Source organism: Podarcis cretensis, assembly GCF_951804945.1.
Source record: "Podarcis cretensis genome assembly, chromosome: 8".
NCBI classification, from domain to species: Eukaryota; Metazoa; Chordata; class Lepidosauria; order Squamata; family Lacertidae; genus Podarcis; species Podarcis cretensis.
In genome coordinates this window covers 3,408,126-3,428,177 of record NC_137177.1, presented here as the reverse complement: position 1 = coordinate 3,428,177, position 20,052 = coordinate 3,408,126, and the positions used below count along the sequence as shown (strand labels likewise).

Sequence of the window (20,052 nt, the reverse complement as noted above, 5' to 3'; positions counted from 1 at the left end):
GGCAATGACAGGCCTAGACAGCATCTTGAGAAGTAGAGACATCACCTTGCCAACAAAGGTCCGTATAGTAAAAGCCATGGTTTTCCCAGTAGTGATGTATGGAAGTGAGAGCTGGACCATCAAGAAGGCTGATGGCCGAAGAATGGATGCTTTTGAATTCTGGTGCTGGAGGAGACTCTTGAGAGTCCCATGGACTGCAAGAAGATCCAACCTCTCCATTCTGAAGGAAATCAGCCCTGAGTGCTCACTGGAAGGACAGATCCTGAAGCTGAGGCTCCAAGACTTTGGCCACTTCATGAGAAGAAAAGACTCCCTGGAAAAGACCGTGATGTTGGGAAAGATGGAGGGCACAAGGAGAAGGGGGCGACAGAGGACGAGATGGTTGGATAGTGTTTTCGAGGTTACCAGCATGAGTCTGACCAAGCTGCGGGGGGCAGTGGAGGACAGGAGTGCCTGGCGTGCTCTGGTCCAGGGGGTCATGAAGAGGCGGACACAACTAAACGACTAAACAACAACATCCAATTGGCTTGGACCCTCTGCTTCAGGGGTCAGCAAACCTTTTAAGCAGGGGGCCGGTCCACTGTCCCTGAGGCCTTGTGGGGGGCCGGATTATATTTTTTTGGGGGGGGTGAATGAACGAATTCCTATGCCCCACAAATAACCCAGAGATGCATTTTAAATAAAAGCACACATTCTACTCACGTAAAAACACACTGATTCCCAGACCGTCCGCGGGCCGGATTTAGAAGGTGGTTGGGCCAGATCCGACCCCTGGGCCTTAGTTTGCCTACTCTTGCTCTGCTTCTTGCAGGCTGCACCCTCCAGGACTGGGCCAAACCATTTTGCAATGGCGGGGGTGGAAGGGGGGGCAGAAAACCCAAAAGGTATTCTTCATATAGTACTTTTAAAACCAGCTGGTCGCCTGCCACTCAGTGGCACCCAAAGCCGCCGCCCCACAGCAGGACCAGTTGGGATGCCAACAGCCCCCCCCCCCAGCTTAGGTAAAGGTAAAGGTACCCCTGCCCGTAGGGGCCAGTCTTGACAGACTCTGGGGTTGTGCGCCCATCTCACTTAAGAGGCCAGAGGCCAGCGCTGTCCGCAGACACTTCCGGGTCACGTGGCCAGCGTGACATCGCTGCTCTGGCCAGAGCCAGAGCCGTACACGGAAACGGCGTTTACCTTCCCGCTGGTAAGCGGTCCCTATTTATCTACTTGCACCCGGAGGTGCTTTCAAACTGCTAGGTTGGCAGGCGCTGGGACCGAGCAGCGGGAGCGCACCCCGCCGCAGGGATTCGAACCGCCAACCTTTCGATCGGCAAGCCCTAGGCGCTGAGGCTTTAACCCACAGCGCCACCTGCGTCCCTTGGCCAATCTGATAAAAGGTAAAGGTAAAGGTACCCCTGCCCGTACGGGCCAGTCTTGACAGACTCTGGGGTTGTGCGCCCATCTCACTTAAGAGGCCAGGGGCCAGCGCTGTCCGCAGACACTTCCGGGTCACGTGGCCAGCGTGACATCGCTGCTCTGGCCAGAGCCAGAGCCGTACACGGAAACGGCGTTTACCTTCCCGCTGGTAAGCGGTCCCTATTTATCTACTTGCACCCGGAGGTGCTTTCAAACTGCTAGGTTGGCAGGCGCTGGGACCGAGCAGCGGGAGCGCACCCCGCCGCAGGGATTCGAACCGCCAACCTTTCGATCGGCAAGCCCTAGGCGCTGAGGCTTTAACCCACAGCGCCACCTGCGTCCCTTGGCCAATCTGATAAAAGGTAAAGGTAAAGGTACCCCTGCCCGTACGGGCCAGTCTTGACAGACTCTGGGGTTGTGCGCCCATCTCACTTAAGAGGCCAGGGGCCAGCGCTGTCCGCAGACACTTCCGGGTCACGTGGCCAGCGTGACATCGCTGCTCTGGCGAGCCAGAGCCGCACACGGAAACGCCGTTTACCTTCCCGCTGGTAAGCGGTCCCTATTTATCTACTTGCCCCCGGAGGTGCTTTCGAACTGCTAGGTTGGCAGGCGCTGGGACCGAGCAGCGGGAGCGCACCCCGCCACAGGGATTCGAACCGCCGACCTTTCGATCGGCAAGCCCTAGGCGCTGAGGCTTTTACCCACAGCGCCACCTGCGTCCCACCCCCCCCCCCCAGCTTACGGCAGTGCAATATTACCACTGTTGCCCCTTTTTGTGGGATCCCTAAGACCTTCACCAATAAGGGTCCCCCACCCTATACCCGATTCGTTTTTTGAAACCCTGAGTTCCTGCAGGGCTGGCCTCATTTCCCAGCGATGGCACACAGCTAGCTCCCCATCCTTTGATCTCTGCATTGCAGGGGGTTGGGCTGGATGACCCTTGAGGGTCCCTTCAACTCCACAATTCTGCTTTTTCTTGATTCTTTGCATATAAGGCCCAGCAAAGCCCAGCAAACCAAGTCACCTGTCTTAAGGAACAATTCTGCACCCTGGGTAACTCCCTTCCCTGCTCCCCCCCCCCCACACTTTAACATAGAGAAACTCATATCCAAACTTAGCAACCGTATCCGAGGTGCCCCACCCGGAAAGAAGATAGCAAAGCAGATCAGCCAAACGCATTGCTCACCCCCCCACCCCCGTTTAAAACGAAAAGACCTAAAGAGTAGGATGGAATTCCTTGAGATAGGCGGTCAGCGCTCAATGCACTCTGCACGTGCTCAGAGGCACTCTTCTTCTGTATGATCCACCTGGCGTTGAAAATAGGGGCTGGAGAAGAAATAAAGCCCAAAGCGGCCCCCTCCATCAACGCAAACGCCGCCTTACCTGGGGCTGAGGCTCCCGGCCGCCTTCTTCATGGTTGATGCCCCTGGCTTTGCTCTGAGGCTGGGGGAAAGGGCTTTTTATATTTGATATTCCGCAGGCGGAGAGGGAGGCTTTTTGCCCCACCCGCCGGCAGCTGGAAATGCGAGGCAACTAACTGCAAGGCGCGTCCCGGGGGATGCGGCGGAGCAATGGGGCCCGGGCGGGAAACTTTCCAACTTTCCCCTCCTTCCTGGCTTTCACTTTCCCTCCCCCGGGCCGGGGCCTTTCTTTAACCCTCTACGTGCTGGTGACCGGCGCTGGAAGAGGCGCCGGGGAAAAGGGCCGCGCTGTTTCAGATGCCTGGGAAAAAACCGGACGTTTTTCCCACGGAGCGCAAGCGAGAAGCAGGCGCCGTTTCGCCCCGGCTCAACTAGCGGACCGAGGACCGTTCCTCTCCGAGGGATGGCTTAAGATGCGTGATGGCCCTGCACGTGTGAATCCGGCAGTGCGCGTGTAGACGCGCTGGTAGGGCACCTGTGGCTTTAAGAGTGACAGGGAGGGGAGGAAACTCCCCACCCGCTATGGCAGGGACGGAGAAAAGTTGCTGCGCGCCTCAAGAAGGAGATATCCGGTTTTGGAGAGGGCGGCATCGCTTCCTCCCTGTTCGGGCTTTGAAATCCGATCTCGCAACTCTCCGCCTTTCGGCTGGCGCGTTTTGCTTCCGGTTTACGCTCCCGAGGGTGGTTTAGGTAGGCGAAGCAAGGCGCACTTTGCAAGACCTCAGCTGCTCCGCGAAGGCGATGCAACGGGTCTTGCAGAACCTGAGCTGCTAAAAGCGAAGGCGCCTCCCTAGCAAATAAACTCCCTGCTTGGGCTAGCGCAAGTCGTCAAATGAGCTTTGCTGAAGCAGAGCTGCGAGAGAGGAGCTTATTTTCCTGCCTAGAATAGCATTATGTTAAAGGTAAAGGGACCCCTGACCATTAGGTCCAGTCGTGGCCAACTCTGGGGTTGTGGCGCTCATCTCGCTTTATTGGCTGAGGGAGCCGGCGTACAGCTTCTGGGTCATGTGGCCAGCAGGACTAAGCCGCTTCTGGCGAACCAGAGCAGTGCATGGAAATGCTGTTTACCTTCCCACCGGAGTGGTACCTATTTATCTACTTGCACTTTGACGTGCTTTCGAACTGCTAGGTTGACAGGATCAGGGACCGAGCAACGGGAGCTCACCCCGTTGCGGGGATTCGAACCGCCAACCTTCTGATCGGCAAGTCCTAGGCTCTGTGGTTTAACCCACAGCGCCACCAGCGTCCCATAGCATTATGTTATGTTAGTGTAAATTGTCATAAAGATCATGCAGCCTCTGTAGATGGATTTGCGGGTCTGGCTGTCGCACGTACCCGTCGCGTTTCCCGCTGCAGGAGCTGCTGGAGGAAGTGGTGCGGCTTCTCTGGTCCTTGATGCCCTCTCGCTTGAGTGAGGCTGGGCGCTCTGGAGAAGCCCAGCTTCGCCCGCTGTGGGAGACAGAGCCTCAGCAATATAGGCAGAGACAAGGGCAAGGGGCAGGCAGGTGGGAGGGTGAGCCGGCCGAAGAAAAAGAGGGATGCAGGGAAGGAAAGCAGCGTGATGCGCGCCTAGCAGAAGCGAGCGAGGAGCGAGAGCCGGCTGCGTGGAAAGCTAAGCACTTTGCAAGACCGCTTCTGTTATGTACTGAGTTGAATAAGATCCAGAATGCAGTAGTCTGATTGGTCCTAGAACAATAGGATCCCGAATGCAGCAGTCTGATTGGTCCTAGAACAATAGGATCCCGAATGCAGCAGTCTGATTGGTCCTAGAACAATAGGATTCAGAATGCAGCAGTCTGATTGGTCCTAGAACAATAGGATCCAGAATGCAGCAGTCTGATTGGTCCTAGAACAATAGGATCCAGAATGCAGCAGTCTGATTGGTCCTAGAACAATAGGATCCAAAATGCAGCAGTCTGATTGGTCCTAGAACAATAGGATCCAGAATGCAGGAGTCTGATTGGTCCTAGAACAATAGGATCCAAAATGCAGCAGTCTGATTGGTCCTAGAACAATAGGATCCAGAATGCAGGAGTCTGATTGGTCCTAGAACAATAGGATCCAAAATGCAGCAGTCTGATTGGTCCTAGAACAATAGGATTCAGAATGCAGGAGTCTGATTGGTCCGCAGGAGCCACCCAATCCAGCTCCAGGTGGAAGTGAATCCGCAACCTGATTGGCCTACAGGAGAATCCCGGAATTAGCCAATCACGTGGGGTCCATTGTGTAAATAATGTATGTAAAGCAGACATTCTGGGGGAACTTCCATTCCTCCTCACCACTATGAGCTGAATAAAGAGCATGAAATCCACTCTCGACTCTGAGTATATTTCAGCTTCTCTGCAAGATGGCTTTTCGAAAGACTTGAGGCCCTGCGCCAAAGGAACTCTCCTTGCAAGACCTGGGCTGCTGTGTCCTTCTAAACCCTATTCAAAGACATGATGGATGCAGAACGGCAGTGGCTCACTGGCAGTGAATTTGCCAGCAAAGGCATATTGGACGCATCTTTGGTCTTCCCCTTGTGGACTCTCTGTATTCAGAGAAACTGGAAGCTGGCCTTTAAGCAGCTGACTAACAGCTACTGGGAACAAGAAGCCGATGGATCTTGGGTCCGATTCAATACATGGCGGCCCCCCACCGGGTAGTCATTCAAGCAGATTCTTAAAGATAGCGTTTTAATTTTTGTTCTTGTGCTGTTCTATACACACCTGCCAGTCTCCATTCAACCTTAATCATCTTTCAGCTCAGCAGATATTCTGGAAGCAAGCCCTGCCCCATCACAATCAGGCCTTTCAAAAGAGGGGGAGAGAAAACTAAATTCTGATTCGTGCCAAATGAAAACAAAAGCATCGAAGCCTTCCCTCTCTCTGCAGAGAGAGAAAGGGAAACGAGGAAAGTTACAGCCAGTTTTGACAAGAAGCCAACCTGCCCAGTGGAAAAATTTATCCGTGTTCTAGGGCTTTGCAGCGCCTCATTCAAGCCTCTTCTAATCTCCCCTGGTTGTTGAGTATCTCTTCAAATTGGAAAAAATGAGGGATTTTCCCTTACTGCAGGTAAATATTTGTAGAACTATTTAAAATTAAAGTGCTGCTAAAAACTGAGCTTTAGAAGAAGCACCAATCACTTCAGGATTTGAAATTTGGATTTGTGTACATTTCCTTTCCACCTCTCTTCTGTTCATCACCTACATTTTTTGGATCAAACTGGCCCTCAAGGTTAGCTTCCAGTCATGAACCATGCTAAAAAAAAAATGCATTTTAAACACAGCCAGCCAATACGAAACGTTTCAGAGTAATCCTGCAGCTTCCCCCAGTTAAATAATTGTGATAAGAAGAGATTTAGCAGCAGGAGGAGGAGGAGGAGGAGGAGAGAGGAATATGAGGCCATTGTACAAGACACTCTTGGGACCCATCACCTTTTCCCAGGAAGCAGCTCTCTCTTAGGGGACGACGGCGAGGTTGAGTAGCCCCTCCTCTGGGGGATGATTCCATTGCTCAAGCCAGGCCTGGAAGGCAGACCCCTCAAAAGCTGGTAAACTGCAAGGGAGACAAGGTGTTAATTCCAGACGGGGCCACAATTGCAGAATCGCAGAATTGTAGGGTACACAACCACAGAGTTTGGGTACCCAGAGAGTCATGACCCAGAAACTCCAGCGGGTGCAGAATGCCGTGGCGAGACTCCTTACGGGGTCCTCGCTGCGGGGTCACATTCACCCAGTGCTATACCAGCTGCACTGGCTCCCGGTGGAGTACAGGGTCAGGTTTAAGGTGCTGGTTTGAACCTTTGAAGCCCTATACGGCCTAGGACCCTCGTACCTACGGGACCGCCTCTCCTAGTATGCCCCGCGGAGGACCTTAAGGTCTGCAAATAACACCCTGAGGATCCCAGGCCCCAAGGAAATTAGACCGGCCTCGACCAGAGCCAGGGCCTTTTCGGCAGTGGCCCCGACTTGGTGGAACGCTCTGTCACAAGAGACTAGGGCCCTGCGGGACTTGACATCTTTCCACAGGGCCTGCAAGACGGAGCTGTTCCACCAGGACTTTGGCCAAGGCACAGCCTGACCCCCTCCTTTGGTAATCCTCACAGAACTCTAGCCCAGTGGTTGCCATTAATTTGATTTTGAATTTATTTTAGAATGAATTGATTTTAGAATGCTGTGTTACGTTTATTGTTGTTAGCCGCTCTGAGCACGGCTTTGGCTGGGGAGGGCGGGATAGAAATAAAATTTACTACAGTGGTGCCTTGCTAGACGAAAAGAATCCGTTCCGCGATTCTCTTCGTCTAGCGTTTTTTTCGTCTTGCGAAGCAAGCCCATTGACTGCTTAGCGGATTAGTGCTAGAGCTGTCAAGTGGCTTCCAGCGATCAGCTGATAAGCGGCTTATCAGCGGAACAGCTGATAAGCGGCTTAGCGGCTTAGGAAAAGGGCAAAAAAAGCAAAAAAAAAACCCGCCGGGGACGCAAGATTTTTTCGTCTTGTGAAGCAACCCCATAGGGAAATTCGTTTTGCGAAGCGCCTCCAAAACGGAAAATCCTTTCGTCTAGCGGGTTTTTCGTCTTGCGAGGCGTTCGTCTTGCGGGGCACCACTGTATTATTATTAATATTATTATATTACTATTAATATTATTTTTATTATTATTTAGTCCAACCCCCTCCAATGTGCTTTCGAATTGCTAGGTTGGCAGGAGCAGGGACCGAGCAACGGGAGCTCACCCTGTCGCGGGGATTCAAACCGCCGACCTTCTGATCGGCAAGTCCTAGGATCTGTGGTTTAACCCACAGCGCCACCTCCGTCCCTTGTGTTGAATTATACAGAGCGTTAATTCTTAACGGTCATTGCACCCACTTATTGTTGGACACAAAAGTGTCTGTGTCAGCAAATTAGCTTCTTTTTGCAGCCAATAACCAAAGCTTGCTCACAGAAATGAAGGGGGGGAAACCTTTCTTGTAGTAAATATCCAACTTACTATGAACAGAGATTCCGAAATATATACTGCCCACAAGAAATGATGGGTGCGTACAATAGCGAACCTGACAGCGCCTAAATTTAGGTGAACCAGAGCGTAGAACCAGACGCTGCTGTTGTCTGAAGGAAGGCTGGGGGGGGGGCAAGGCCTTTGTAGTCGTGACAGCCAGACTCTCGAACTCGCTTCCCCAGGGGACCCACCCAGCGCCTTTCCTGTCAGTGGGAGACGGTCTTGTTTTGACAGGCCTTCAGAATGTGATTCTTCATTCGCCATATTCGATAGATTTATCTCCCATGTTAGCTGCCTTTAGTCTCTTATGTATTTACAAAAATAAAAATAAATCATAAATAAACAATAAATTAAATTACTTTTTATTTGGTTTATTGGAGGGGGCAGTATTTGGTTTATTCCTCCTCCCCCTAAAACGAATTATTCTATTGCAGTACAGTGATACCTTGGTTGACGAACGCCTTGGCTCCTGAACAAATCGGCTCCCGAATGCTGCAAACCCGGAACTAACGTTTTTCCGAATGCTTTTCAGAAGCCGAACATCCGACACGGCTTTTGCTTAAGTGCAGGAAGCTCCTGCAGCCAATTGGAAGCCGTGCCTTGGTTTTCAAACGGTTTCAGGAGTTGAACAGACTTCCAGAACGGACTAAGTTTGACAACCAAGGTACCACTGCACCTTGCTGCTTGCTGATTTCTAGGCCTATTTGGGCTGAAAAACAGCACGTTCAATTTTAATAAGCAACAAGAAGAGGTTTTTTTAAAAAAAGAATTAATATTATGTCCCAGTTTCGTTAAGTGCTCTACCTCTCTTTTAAATCAGAACCAGTGAAGGTGCTGAAGGTCCTATGTGAGTGTCTGGAGGCGGTTGGAGGATGGATGGCAGCTAACAGATTGAGGTTGAATCCTGATGAGAGAGAAGTACTGTTCTTGAGGGACAGGGGAGAGGCTGGTGTGGGGGACTCCCTGGTCCTGAATGGGGTAACTGTGCCCCTGAAGGAGCAGGTGCGCAGCCTGGGAGTAATTTTGGACTCACAGCTGTCCATGGAGGCGCAGGTCCATTCTGTGTCAAGGGCAGCTGTCTACCAGCTCCATCTGGTACGCAGGATGAGACCCTAGCTGCCCGCAGACTATCTAGCCAGAGTGGTGCATGCTCTGGTTATCTCCCTCTAAGACTACTGCAACACGCTCTATGTGGGGCAACCTTTGAAGGTGACCTGGAAACTGCAACTAATCCAGAATGTAACTGGGGGTGGCCGCCGAGACCACATAACACCGGTCTTGAAAGACCTACATTGGCTCCCAGGACGTTTCCGAGCACAATTCAAAGTGTTGGTGCCGACCTTGAAAGTCCAAAACGGCCTCAAAGGCCCAGTATATCTGAAGGAGCGTCTCCACCCCCATTGTTCTGCCCAGGCACTGAGGTCCATCTCCGAGGGCCTTCTGGCGGTTCTCTCCCTGCGAGAAGTGAGGTTACAGGGAACCAGGCAGAGGGCCTTCTCGGTAGTGGCGCCCGCCCTGTGGAACGCCCTCCCATCAGATGTCAAAGTGATAAATAACTATTTTACTTTTAAAAGACAACTGAAGGTGTCCCTGTTTAGGGAAGTTTTTAATGTCTGATGCTGTATTGTTTTTAATACTCCGTTGGAAGCCGCTCAGAGTGGCTAGGGAAACCCAGCCAGATGCGTGGGGTATAAATAATAAATTATTATTATTATTATTATTATTATTATTATTATTATTATGTACTGAAGTTCTCACCCTGGGCCAGCAGGGGGATACTGTAGATAGTTATGCAAATGAAGGATCGAAAGTGACGTTCAATGATTGGATAGTTTGTATGCAAATGAAGGATCGAAAGTGACATTCCGTGATTGGATAGTTTTAGAAAATGGCAACAGTTACATTGTTCTGGAGCTCTATATAAGCAGGCTGACTGAGCTCCTCAGTTCAGTTCTGTTCCAGCTTACAAATAAAGAGCTGCTTTGGAAGAATCGCTGTGTCGTCTGCTATGTCTACCCACAACTTAACAATTATTATTATTATTATTATTATTATTATTATTATTATTATTATTATGTCAAGGACCCAGACAACTGGCTAAGGGGCATAGCTGACCCAGAGACAAGGGAGCTGCAGGACAGACGGACGGATGGACAGACCCGCACACCCAGCGCCTCCCCACCAACTCCCTGATACCTTTGCTGGGTCCCTTTTTCTGCAAGCTGAGTCCGTTCTCCTCGCAGGTGCTGAGACGCCGCAGGACATCAGCCAGAGCGGCCTTCAGCACCTGGATCTCATCTTCCTGCAGCTGCAACCGCTGCTCCAGGTATGAGATGCGGTCGTCCACCTCCATCCCGCTGATGCCTGACAAGTTATCATCTGGGGAACAGAAGGGGTACAGTGAGAAAGATGAGGCGAGCCATTTCCTAAGACAACAGGCGCTACATGTCATTTGTCAAAACAAAACAATAAGGTGGTTTTGGCTAGGAAACTCAAGCTTTTCACCCACGGTTGTTGGGTGTGTTTCAATCCTGGCAACAGATTTTATTTCAGATTTCTGACATCCAAGTTCAGGATTCTACAAGACTGCACCACACTCGCCCTCCAATACTGAATACCTTGCCTGGGGTGTGTTGCTTTTAATATACAGCGGTTCCTTGGTTCTCAAACATAGTCCATTCCCAAAGTCCATTCCAAAACCAAAGCGTTCCAAAACCAAGGTGTGCTTTCCCATAGGAAGTAATGCAAAATGGATTGATCGGTTCCAGACTTTTAAAAACAAACCCTGAAGCAGCAATGTAACATGAATTTTACTATCTAACAAGACCATTGATCCGTAAAATGAAAGCAGTAAACAATGTACTGCAGTCACACAATCAATCAATCAATCAGTAGCTGAACCAGGTTCCACACAGTTACAAAAGAAAACGAGCCGCAAAAACACAAACACAAAATAAATAGCAAAAACAGACAGACCTCATCGTAACACTCCAATCGGAAGCATAACACTGAAATCAGAGCACGTTCGGCTTCCAAAAAATGTTCGCAAACCAGAACACTTACTTCCGGGTTTGCAGTATTTGGGTTCCAAGTTGTTTGAGTACCAAGGTGTTTGAGAACCAAGTTACCACTGTAAACAGGTTTCTAGACCTCATGGCTGGAGAGGGGAACTTGAAAAATGCACAGGCAGTGTCAAGGGGGGGGGGATGCAATGTTAAGGTGGAAACAAAGCTCTGCTAATTATTTTTGCGTGCATCCACATAGGCACATTAGTAAAGGTAAAGGGACCCCTGAGCATTAGGTCCAGTCATGACCGACTCTGGGGTTGCGGCGCTCATCTCACTTTATTGGCCAAGGGAGCCGGTGTACAGCTTCCGTGTCATGTGGCCAGCAGGACTAAGCCGCTTCTGGAGAACAAGAGCAGCGCACAGAAACGCCGTTTACCTTCCCGCCGGAGCGGTACCTATTTATCTATTTGCACTTTGACGTGCTTTCAAACTGCTAGGTTGGCAGGAGAAGGGACCGAGCAACGGGAGCTCACCCTGTCGCGGGGATTCGAACCACCAACCTTCCAATCAGCAAGTCCTAGGCTCTGTGGTTTAACCCACAGCGCCACCCGCGTCCCATTATAGGCACATTAACCTGTGCCAATTGGAGAGGAATGTTTTATATAAAACATACCAAAATTAGTGAAAGGCGGAATTTGTGAGCATATGAGCTGGTGGTGGTTGTTGTTTTTAAGTAGGCTCATCTACTTGCATGTTCTTCTGTATGGAAGGCAGAGCCTGTCAAGAGCCTGTAAGAGGAGGTGTTGTTTGCCAAGTAAATTACAACAGGTCATGAGTATTAGATGATGGAGCCGACAGTTTTATGGCCTTTTAATATTGCTGCGCAGCTTATATCAATATCAACCTATTTGAAATACCCCTTGATTTTTTAAAAAATGCACATTTACAAATATATATCAAAGATTCAATTCCCCAAAATAGAAATTACTGGATAATGTGACCACAGCAGCATGCATTATATATGTGAATTATCAGAAGCAAAAGGAAACTCATCAATTTAGGAAATGGTTTATGAGACCATTGAACAGAATAACTTGTGCTGTGTCAGTGAAATGAGGGGAGTATCAAACTAATAGATTAGGACAAGAATGGGAGCTCTTTAGAAAATATAAAGTGAAGTGAAAGAGGAACACAAATTGTGGTATGTGTTTCATTCCTCTTTCTGCCTCCGAAGACGGTTTGGAAATGTTGGTTGGTGCAGAATTCGGCAGCCAGGCTGCTCAGCGGAACAAGACGGTTTGAGCATATTACTCTGAGCCTGGATGCCAGTTAGTTTCCAGTCCCAAATCAACATACAGTGGTCCCTTGGTTCTCAAACGCCTTGGTACGCAAACAACTTGGAACCCAAACACTGCAAACCCGGAAGTAAGTGTTCCGGTTTGTGAACTTTTTTCGGAAACCAAACCTGCTCCATTTTGAGTGTTACACTTCCGATTTGAGTGCCTCACTTCCGTTTTGAGTGTTATGCTGAGGCCTGTCTGTTTTTGCTATTTATTTTGCGTTTTTGTTTTTGCGGCTTTTTTTGTGACTGTGTGGAACCCAGTTCAGCTACTGTACTGATTGATTGATTGATTGATTGATTGATTGTGTGACTGCAGTACATTGTTTATTGCTTTCATTTTATGGATCAATGGTCTCGTTAGATAGTAAAATTCATGTTACATTGCTGTTTTAGGGGTTGTTTTTAAAAGTCTGGAACCGATCAATCCATTTTGCATTACTTCCTATGGGAAAGCACTCCTTGCTTTTGGAACGCTTTGGTTTTGGAATGGACTTCTAGAATGGATTAAGTTTGAGAACCAAGGTACCACTGTACTGTTTCTGACCTATAAAACCTTATGGCTCAGGACCACAATATTTCAAGGACCTTCTCTGCCCATATGAACCAACCCAGACCCTGTAGTCACCATATGAGGCCCTTATTTCTGTGCCTCCTCCTCAAGAGGTCCAGAGGGTGGCCACACAAGAACGGGGCCTATCCTGCTGTGGCTCCTCGTTTGTCATATGCTCTTCCCGGGGAGGCTCGCCTGGCGTCTTCACTACATATCTATAGGCACCAGGCAAACACATTCCTCTTCTCCCAGGCCTTTTGCTAACACTGGGGAACATTTTTTTTTCATTTTCTGTTGCATGAGAGTTTTCAACTGTTCTTATATGTTCTTTCAATGCTGATTTCAAATCTGAAATCGATTTTCATGTACATGCTACAGTTATCTTTCAATTTTCAACTTTTGCCGATATGTCATATTTCCACTGGGGATGAATGGACACTGACACATTGATCTACCCTAACCACATGGTAATTATTGTTTTGCAAACTTAATTTTTCTTTATTTTTATATTTTGTACTACTTTGGCTATGTGTTTAATAAAATGTTGAATTCTTGCATTGTGAAAAACAAAGATTATTGTGAAAAGTGAAAAACATGAATTGCAAAAAAAACCAACTGGAGCTTACAGAACAAAATCAACTTCAGATATGAAATCAGCACGTCAAAATTAGGTTAGAACAACTGCAGGTGTCAATGCAACAAAAATTTTGTTTCCCAGTGTAATTAAACAATCTATTGCCTTTAAGGAACAGGTGGGATATTTTTAAAAGTATTTTTCTTTCCTCTTGGTTTCAATGTATCTATGTGGGGTTTATTGTCTGCTTACTTGTTTGGTTGGAAGTCACTTTGGGTTGCCCTGGGCAAGAGAACAGCTTTAATAAATAATAATAATAATAATAATATCATATTAGAATTACTTCTCAATGACTAGCCTAATTTTATGAGAATGTGATCATCGGTCACAAGCTTACGGTGTTATTATTAAATTACCAATATGGGAAACATAATTTTATATTGCAATGAGATTTTATATGTAGCTATGTTGCATTTGTAATGAATCTGTATATTTGTTAAATAAGTAGATAATAAATTAAATAAATTATTTATTTATATGTATATGTGTATATATATGTGTGTGTGTATGTGTGTGTGTGTGTGTATTATATATATATAAAACACATTACCAAAATATATACTGTACAAATAAACTGCTGAAACAGTGATCCTGTCCTGGTCAAATCTGAGCCTCTATCCACATGAATGTGGCATTCAAGAAGTGCATAAATTTTTTCAAGGGATGCATAAATTTTATGAAATAAATGAATAAATTTGGGTGATGGCAGTGTCACAGACACTGTGAAAAGAACAAAATCATGACATCCAGGAAGGTTGCAGGCAGTGCATAGTGTATTGATTATTATTTGTTACATTTTTTAGTTGTTTTTCTTGCAAATGCAACCCAAAACGACTTACAATAATGAGCAAGTAAATAAGATGCACTTAAAACCTACGTAAAACGAAGCACAGAAAAAATCTAAGAAGCGTTCATATTTTTTAAAAGGAGGATTAAAACATCCCACCCACTAAAGGAACCCACAGATAATGAGAAAGCCAAATGCATTTAATTATAATTTTATATACGATATAACCCCCTGGGCTGAAGCCCTGCCTGCTTCTACATATGGAGGACTGAGATAAAAGCATTGAAATAGAGGTTTGAGGAGCTCTTGAATTTTGTGGATCAAAGGAGCCATCAGTAAGGTCCAGTTTCTGGCAGGCACTGCCCACTAGTGGCAAATTAGTGATACTTCCAGCTGCTTTTAGTAAGTTGGTTTCTCTCTGCCACACCTGTCCCCCAGGTACGTGGGCATCAGATTATATCGTTCGCATATTTGGAGAGGGATTAGGATTTTCTTGGGGCAAGGGCATAAACCACATACCAAAAGCAACTGGTGTCAGTTAACGTGGAATAAATACCACCACTATGCCCCATAACTGAAATAGGCAGGTTTCAAATATACGTTGAAAACACGAGGGATAACACCACTGTTTGAAATCATGCTTTTGCCACCCTGGTGCCATATCCAAGACTCTTGTAATAATTAATCTGGAATAACTACCACCCCAAAATTCTGTAATCATGGTCAATATTAAAATCCCCAGTTCACTTATATAACTGGAAGAGTGGGGAGGGTAGAATACTTATTTTTTTACCAGTCTTTAAACAGCTGACCAATGCTATCTCTGAATCCTATCCACACTTACTTCGAAGTAAGCCCCACTGAAACATGCATAGGATCCTCCAAGGATGCTGTGCCTTCGAAGGCTAAGGTGTATTATGGGCTAGCTAATGGTTCTCTTAAGTGGCTGTGAATACATTGATCTGGCCTCTCTGGAGTTAAAAAATGTTTCAAGGGCTGTTCAAGACAGAGGGTCTTGTTTACTGTTTTGTTTTTCCGCCCTGGTTTTCTCTTGCGCCCTTCCTGACCAGCAGGTGCCCTGTGCTGTCTGTCTCAGGAGCGACACAGGTGTTCTGCCAGGACAGCTTCCTTTCTGAGGCTGACCAGGGCAAGGGTCTGGGGCCTGCTAGTCGCAGAACTTCCCCTGTGCAAATAAACAGTGCATTTCCCCTCCTGCCAACTTCTCAAAACAGGGGTGCTGGGATAGCTGACATGAAAGCCTTGCGAGTCCTTCATTGTTGGTGTGCGTGATAAACCTGGGCAGGCACTCTGTGCATTCTCAGAGGCATGCATTCTCCTTTATGTAAATCCCACGCCTTTGATAGCAGCTAAAAAGAAGATTAAGTTTTGCTCTCCTGTGGTCAGTAATCAGGGTGTGATGGTCGTGCCTGCCTCTGGGGGGTGGAAACTGAGTTTTCAGTCCGCTTTTCTTCCAGGCTCGGAGGTTGGTGGTGGATGGTATGTTTTCAGAGAGCGCTCTGCGCAGGCACCTTCCTTGCCAAGCTTTTCCTTTTCCCACCTTCCTTGCCAAGCTTTTCCTTCTGGCACCTCTTAGAAATGGCACTGGAACAGCTTCCCCCACCCCAGCCTTTCCCGAATAACATTGCCATCCTTCCTCCGACCTTACACGAGGAAGACACGGCTCAGGCGCCTCGAGATTTGGCGTGTGCGTCGCGCGCACTCACACATGCACAACCCGCGTGTGTTGCTTCTTTTCCTCCCGCGTTCCTCGAATTCCCACAGCTCCCTCTCCGGAGGGGCTGCGGCTGCATGCAGAATTGGGCTGGGCGCAGGCAAAGTGGGGCAAAGGCGAAGCGAGGGGCGCAGGGCCCGCAGCCACCCACCTGTCATGCTGGGGTTTGCCCTGGGCCCGGTGCCCTCGCCGCCACGCTGCCCCTGCCTGCCCTTTTCACGACCTCTGCCGCAGTGCCAGGGGCTCGCTCCCTGCCCTACCCGGGTGCTTGCCTCCTCTCGGGTTCTCCTCCTCTGCAATCGTATTTCTTAGCTCGCTTCTCCCTCCTCCCTCTTTGCAGCATCTCCCAGGCGCCGTCCAATCGCGAGCGACGGGAGGGCGCTGCATCCAGGCAGAGTACCAGGCTTGAGAGGCGAGAGAGATGGACGGACGAGGAATCTGTTCCCCTGGACGCTGATGATGCTGTCCGGCGACCTTGGACAGGGCAGGAGGGCGCTGGACAATCAGAAGTGACGTGGAAACAGACGGAGCCCCAGCCCCTTGGGTTCAGAAGCAGAGGGGCGCAAGAAAATTTTTTTTGGGGGGTGGGGAGTGTTCCTGCCATGGGGAAGATGTGCAAAATAAGGCTGCGCCAAAAAGAGAGAAACGGGTATGCCTGGTAGATGAAGGAGGTGCAAGGATGGCTTTCAATACCTGCTCAGCTCTGACCTTGACGCGCTCGCAATTTCTTAGCCCGACCTACCCAGCAAGGTTGTTGTGGGAATAAATCGGAATAGCCGTCGTCGTGGGCATCGCTCTTGAGAACCGTGGAGATACAAAAAAATAAAGTAATACGCAGCCCTGAGTATGAGACCCAGAACCTGTTCGAAATGCTAGGGCTCAGCTCTTGTATTATCATAAAACACTGCATCTGAACATATAAAGAGTGCAAGTTGGAAATCCGAGACAGGGTTCAGCCTCAGAACCTGTTGCATGCTAGGGCTCAGCCCTGGAACCAGCATAGTTTTACTCGCACAAAGAGTATATGGAGCATGTGCAGAGTTCCCTCGTGGAACCCTTGACATGGATTAATTTATCTGCAGTTCGCACGCACTTTAACCCTCTTTACTCACCATCGGAGTGGTAAATTTGTGGCAGAAGGCAGGCTGGCTGGCTAGCTGGACCCCACCCCGCGCCCCCGCCAAATCTTTCCGTGCGCGCTTATTATAGGCGATGCGAGTGGTTTAATTCCGAAATTAGTGGTTTCGAACGGAATGTGGCAGTTATTCCAGAGCAATTCTTCCTGAGTAGTGAAAGCGCCCACCTGACCCAGCCGCCCACGGATAGAGGTGGATGATGGGCTTGGTTGCGAATTTCCCAGTTTGCATCGGGCGGGCGAGCGCGGGTGGAGGGCGGCCAGCTAAGCTGCGCGATGACCCATTTGGGCGCGGGGTGTGGCATGGCGGCAAGGCCGGGCGAGCGCGCGGGGGGCTCGCTCAGAAAAGAGGGCAGCAGGTCAGCCGAGCGGCCCCCTTGCGCTCCCCACCCCACTCTTCCCTGCCCCAGTGCCCCCTTGGAGCCGCACCAGCCCTGCGCGACCATCCCTGGGCATGGAAAGGCACCCGCCCCGCCCTGCGCCCATCCCTTGGAGTTCTTGCAGAGCATCCTCGGAGCGCCCAGCGGGCACCTCCCTTGCTCTCGGCGTGCGTGCGCGCATGCAAGCGATGAAGCCAAGGTCTGCAGCATCTTGCAAAGCGGGGGGCATTTCCCCCCACCCTAGCCAGGCGATGGATGGATGGATGGATGGAGCGCGCGCGGGGCTGGGTTGCCTCCGAAAAAGCCCCGGTGGTGGTCCAGCGGGGCGCGCGCGGGCGCAGCAGGGACTCACCATTGCAGAACTGCAGCAGCAAGGAGGTGTCGTACAGGATCCCACAGCTGGGCATCCTCTCGGCCATGCCCGCCCCCTGCGCCCCTACCGCCCCCCACCCACAAGGACCGACTCCCCACCCACCCCGTCCCCCCACCTCCCTCCCTCCTGCCTGCCCTCCTTCGCTCACACCTTGGCGCCTTCTGCCTCTCCACCCGCCTCTCCCTCCTGCCTGGTCCCCTGCATGCCTGCCTCCCGTTACCATAGCAACCCACCTCTTTCCTGCATCCTCTTGGCTAAGCACCCCAGTGGCTCCGCTAAGGGCCCCCTCGCTGGGCTGCCCTCTCTTCAGCTCCCCACTTTAAGCAAATCAAATTACACACCCGCACACACACACACTCGACCCTACCTTCAGCTCAACATGGAGCCCCACCCACAACCCCCCCCAGCCCCACCCACACAGCTCGTCCTTGCTAAATCTCTCTCTCTCTCTCTCTCTCTCTCTCTCTCTCTCTCTCTCTCTCGTCCTCAGATCTTCACCCCTTTTTTGCTTTTTTGTAGGGGGGGGGATGGAGTTGGTATTTGCTAGGGATGCTTGGTTTTTAAATAATATCCGGAAGATCAGGGGGGAAAGGGTTTGTATCCAACCAAGTTGTGCTCAGAGTAGACCCGTTGCAACGAATGAGCCTAGATTAGTCCTCACCCATTAATTTCAATGGGTCTACTCTGAGTAGGACTGACCTTGGCTGCAACTCAAGATCTGTAAACTTTCCCACCTCGGTTTCATCCACTGCTACCTTATGGTCTTTCCTGTTTTCTGAATGCAGGCAATTCAAAACTAAATCATAGGAATACCCTCCCCCAATATCACAGAGTCATAGAATTTCAGAGTTGGAAGGGACCATCAAGGGTCATCTAGTCTAACCCCTTGCAATGCAGGAATCTCAGCTAAAGCATCCATGATCGGTGGCCATCCAACCTCTGCTTTAATACCTCCTAGGAGGGAGAGTCACCACCTTCCATCCCACCGTCGGAACAGCTCTTACTGTCAGAAAGTTTTTTCCCTGATCTTTAAAATAATTGGTCTTTGGCACTCACTGCTGCAGGATACAGCTGCATCTCTTGGTATCAGTGGCTTGCTGCTGCATCTGCTTGCAATAGTGAATTGGCAGGGACAAGGGAGCCAGCAAGACAGACTTAATGTGCCTCACAAGCTGCTTGTGCGGATAAAAGACAATAAACTTGAGCATCTTGGAGGAAATACCAGGCCTATCAATAAAATTGGCACAGGTAGGCTGTCTCCAAACATGGCTGGAGGACACACTTGGGACTCTCTCCTACACTGCTTGGTTGCTGCTGCTTGTTTTTAGCAAGATCTGTTGTGCCCTTTAAACAGCTCTACTCCGCCAAAGCTTAGTAAAGGTAAAGGGACCCCTGACCATTAGGTCCAGTCGTGGCTGACTCTGGGGTTGCGGCGCTCATCTCGCTTTATTGGCCGAGGGAGCCGGCGTGCAGCTTTCGGGTCATGTGGCCAGCAGGACTAAGCTGCTTCTGGCGAACCAGAGCAGCGCACGGAATCACCGTTTACCTTCCCGCCAGAGCGGTACCTATTTATCTACTTGCACTTTGAGGTGCTTTTGAATTGCTAGGTTGGCAGGAACTAGGACCGAGCAACGGGAGCTCACCCCGTCACAGGGATTCGAACCACCGACCTTCTGAACAGCAAGTCCTAGGCTCTGTGGTTTAACCCACAGCGCCACCCGCGTCCTTATGCCCCAGTAAATCTGTTAGTTTTCCAGGTGCCACAAGATTCTTTGTTGCTTCTAACCATCAGGACTCTATTTCTAACTAGCTATTGCTGACGATGGATGGCCATAGTTTGGAGCTCTCCTTCTCCATGAATCAGTCTAATCCCTTGAAAGCCACTTCAGCAAATTGCTAACCCAGCCTCCCAGTGGCAATGAATTCCATAAGTTAATTATGTCTTGCTACAGAAGTACTGGGACGCAGGTGGCGCTGTGGGTTAAAGCCTCAGCGCCTAGGACTTGCCGATCGAAAGGTCGGCGGTTCGAATCCCTGCGGCGGGGTGCGCTCCCGCTGCTCGGTCCCAGCGCCTGCCAACCTAGCAGTTCGAAAGCACCTCCGGGTGCAAGTAGATAAATAGGGACCGCTTACCAGCGGGAAGGTAAACGGCGTTTCCGTGTGCGGCTCTGGCTCGCCAGAGCAGCGATGTCACGCTGGCCACGTGACCCGGAAGTGTCTCCGGACAGCGCTGGCCCCTGGCCTCTTAAGTGAGATGGGCGCACAACCCCAGAGTCTGTCAAGACTGGCCCGTACGGGCAGGGGTACCTTTACC

At 49.8% G+C, this 20,052-nt stretch overlaps 1 protein-coding gene across 5 annotated transcripts in view; it reads right to left on the bottom strand.

Moving 5' to 3' along the window:
- The window catches only part of EML2 (EMAP like 2), a 54,449-nt gene extending 36,358 nt beyond the window's left edge, over nucleotides 1-18,091 (bottom strand). Inside the window, exons 1-4 of one of the 5 annotated variants that reach the window (XM_079985376.1) lie at nucleotides 17,972-18,091; nucleotides 9,994-10,176; nucleotides 6,238-6,358; nucleotides 4,158-4,271 (exon numbers count right to left, since the gene is read on the bottom strand). In XM_079985376.1, coding sequence (XP_079841502.1) covers nucleotides 4,158-4,271; nucleotides 6,238-6,358; nucleotides 9,994-10,176; nucleotides 17,972-17,984 — 431 coding nt within the window. In that variant the 5' untranslated portion in view covers nucleotides 17,985-18,091. Of the gene's footprint in view, nucleotides 1-2,784; nucleotides 3,442-4,157; nucleotides 4,272-6,237; nucleotides 6,359-9,993; nucleotides 10,177-16,001; nucleotides 16,129-17,717; nucleotides 17,822-17,971 lie in introns of those variants that run through there. The other 4 variants (XM_079985375.1, XM_079985377.1, XM_079985378.1 and 1 more) reach the window with 4 other exon arrangements.
- Between the last annotated feature and the right edge of the window lie 1,961 nt (nucleotides 18,092-20,052).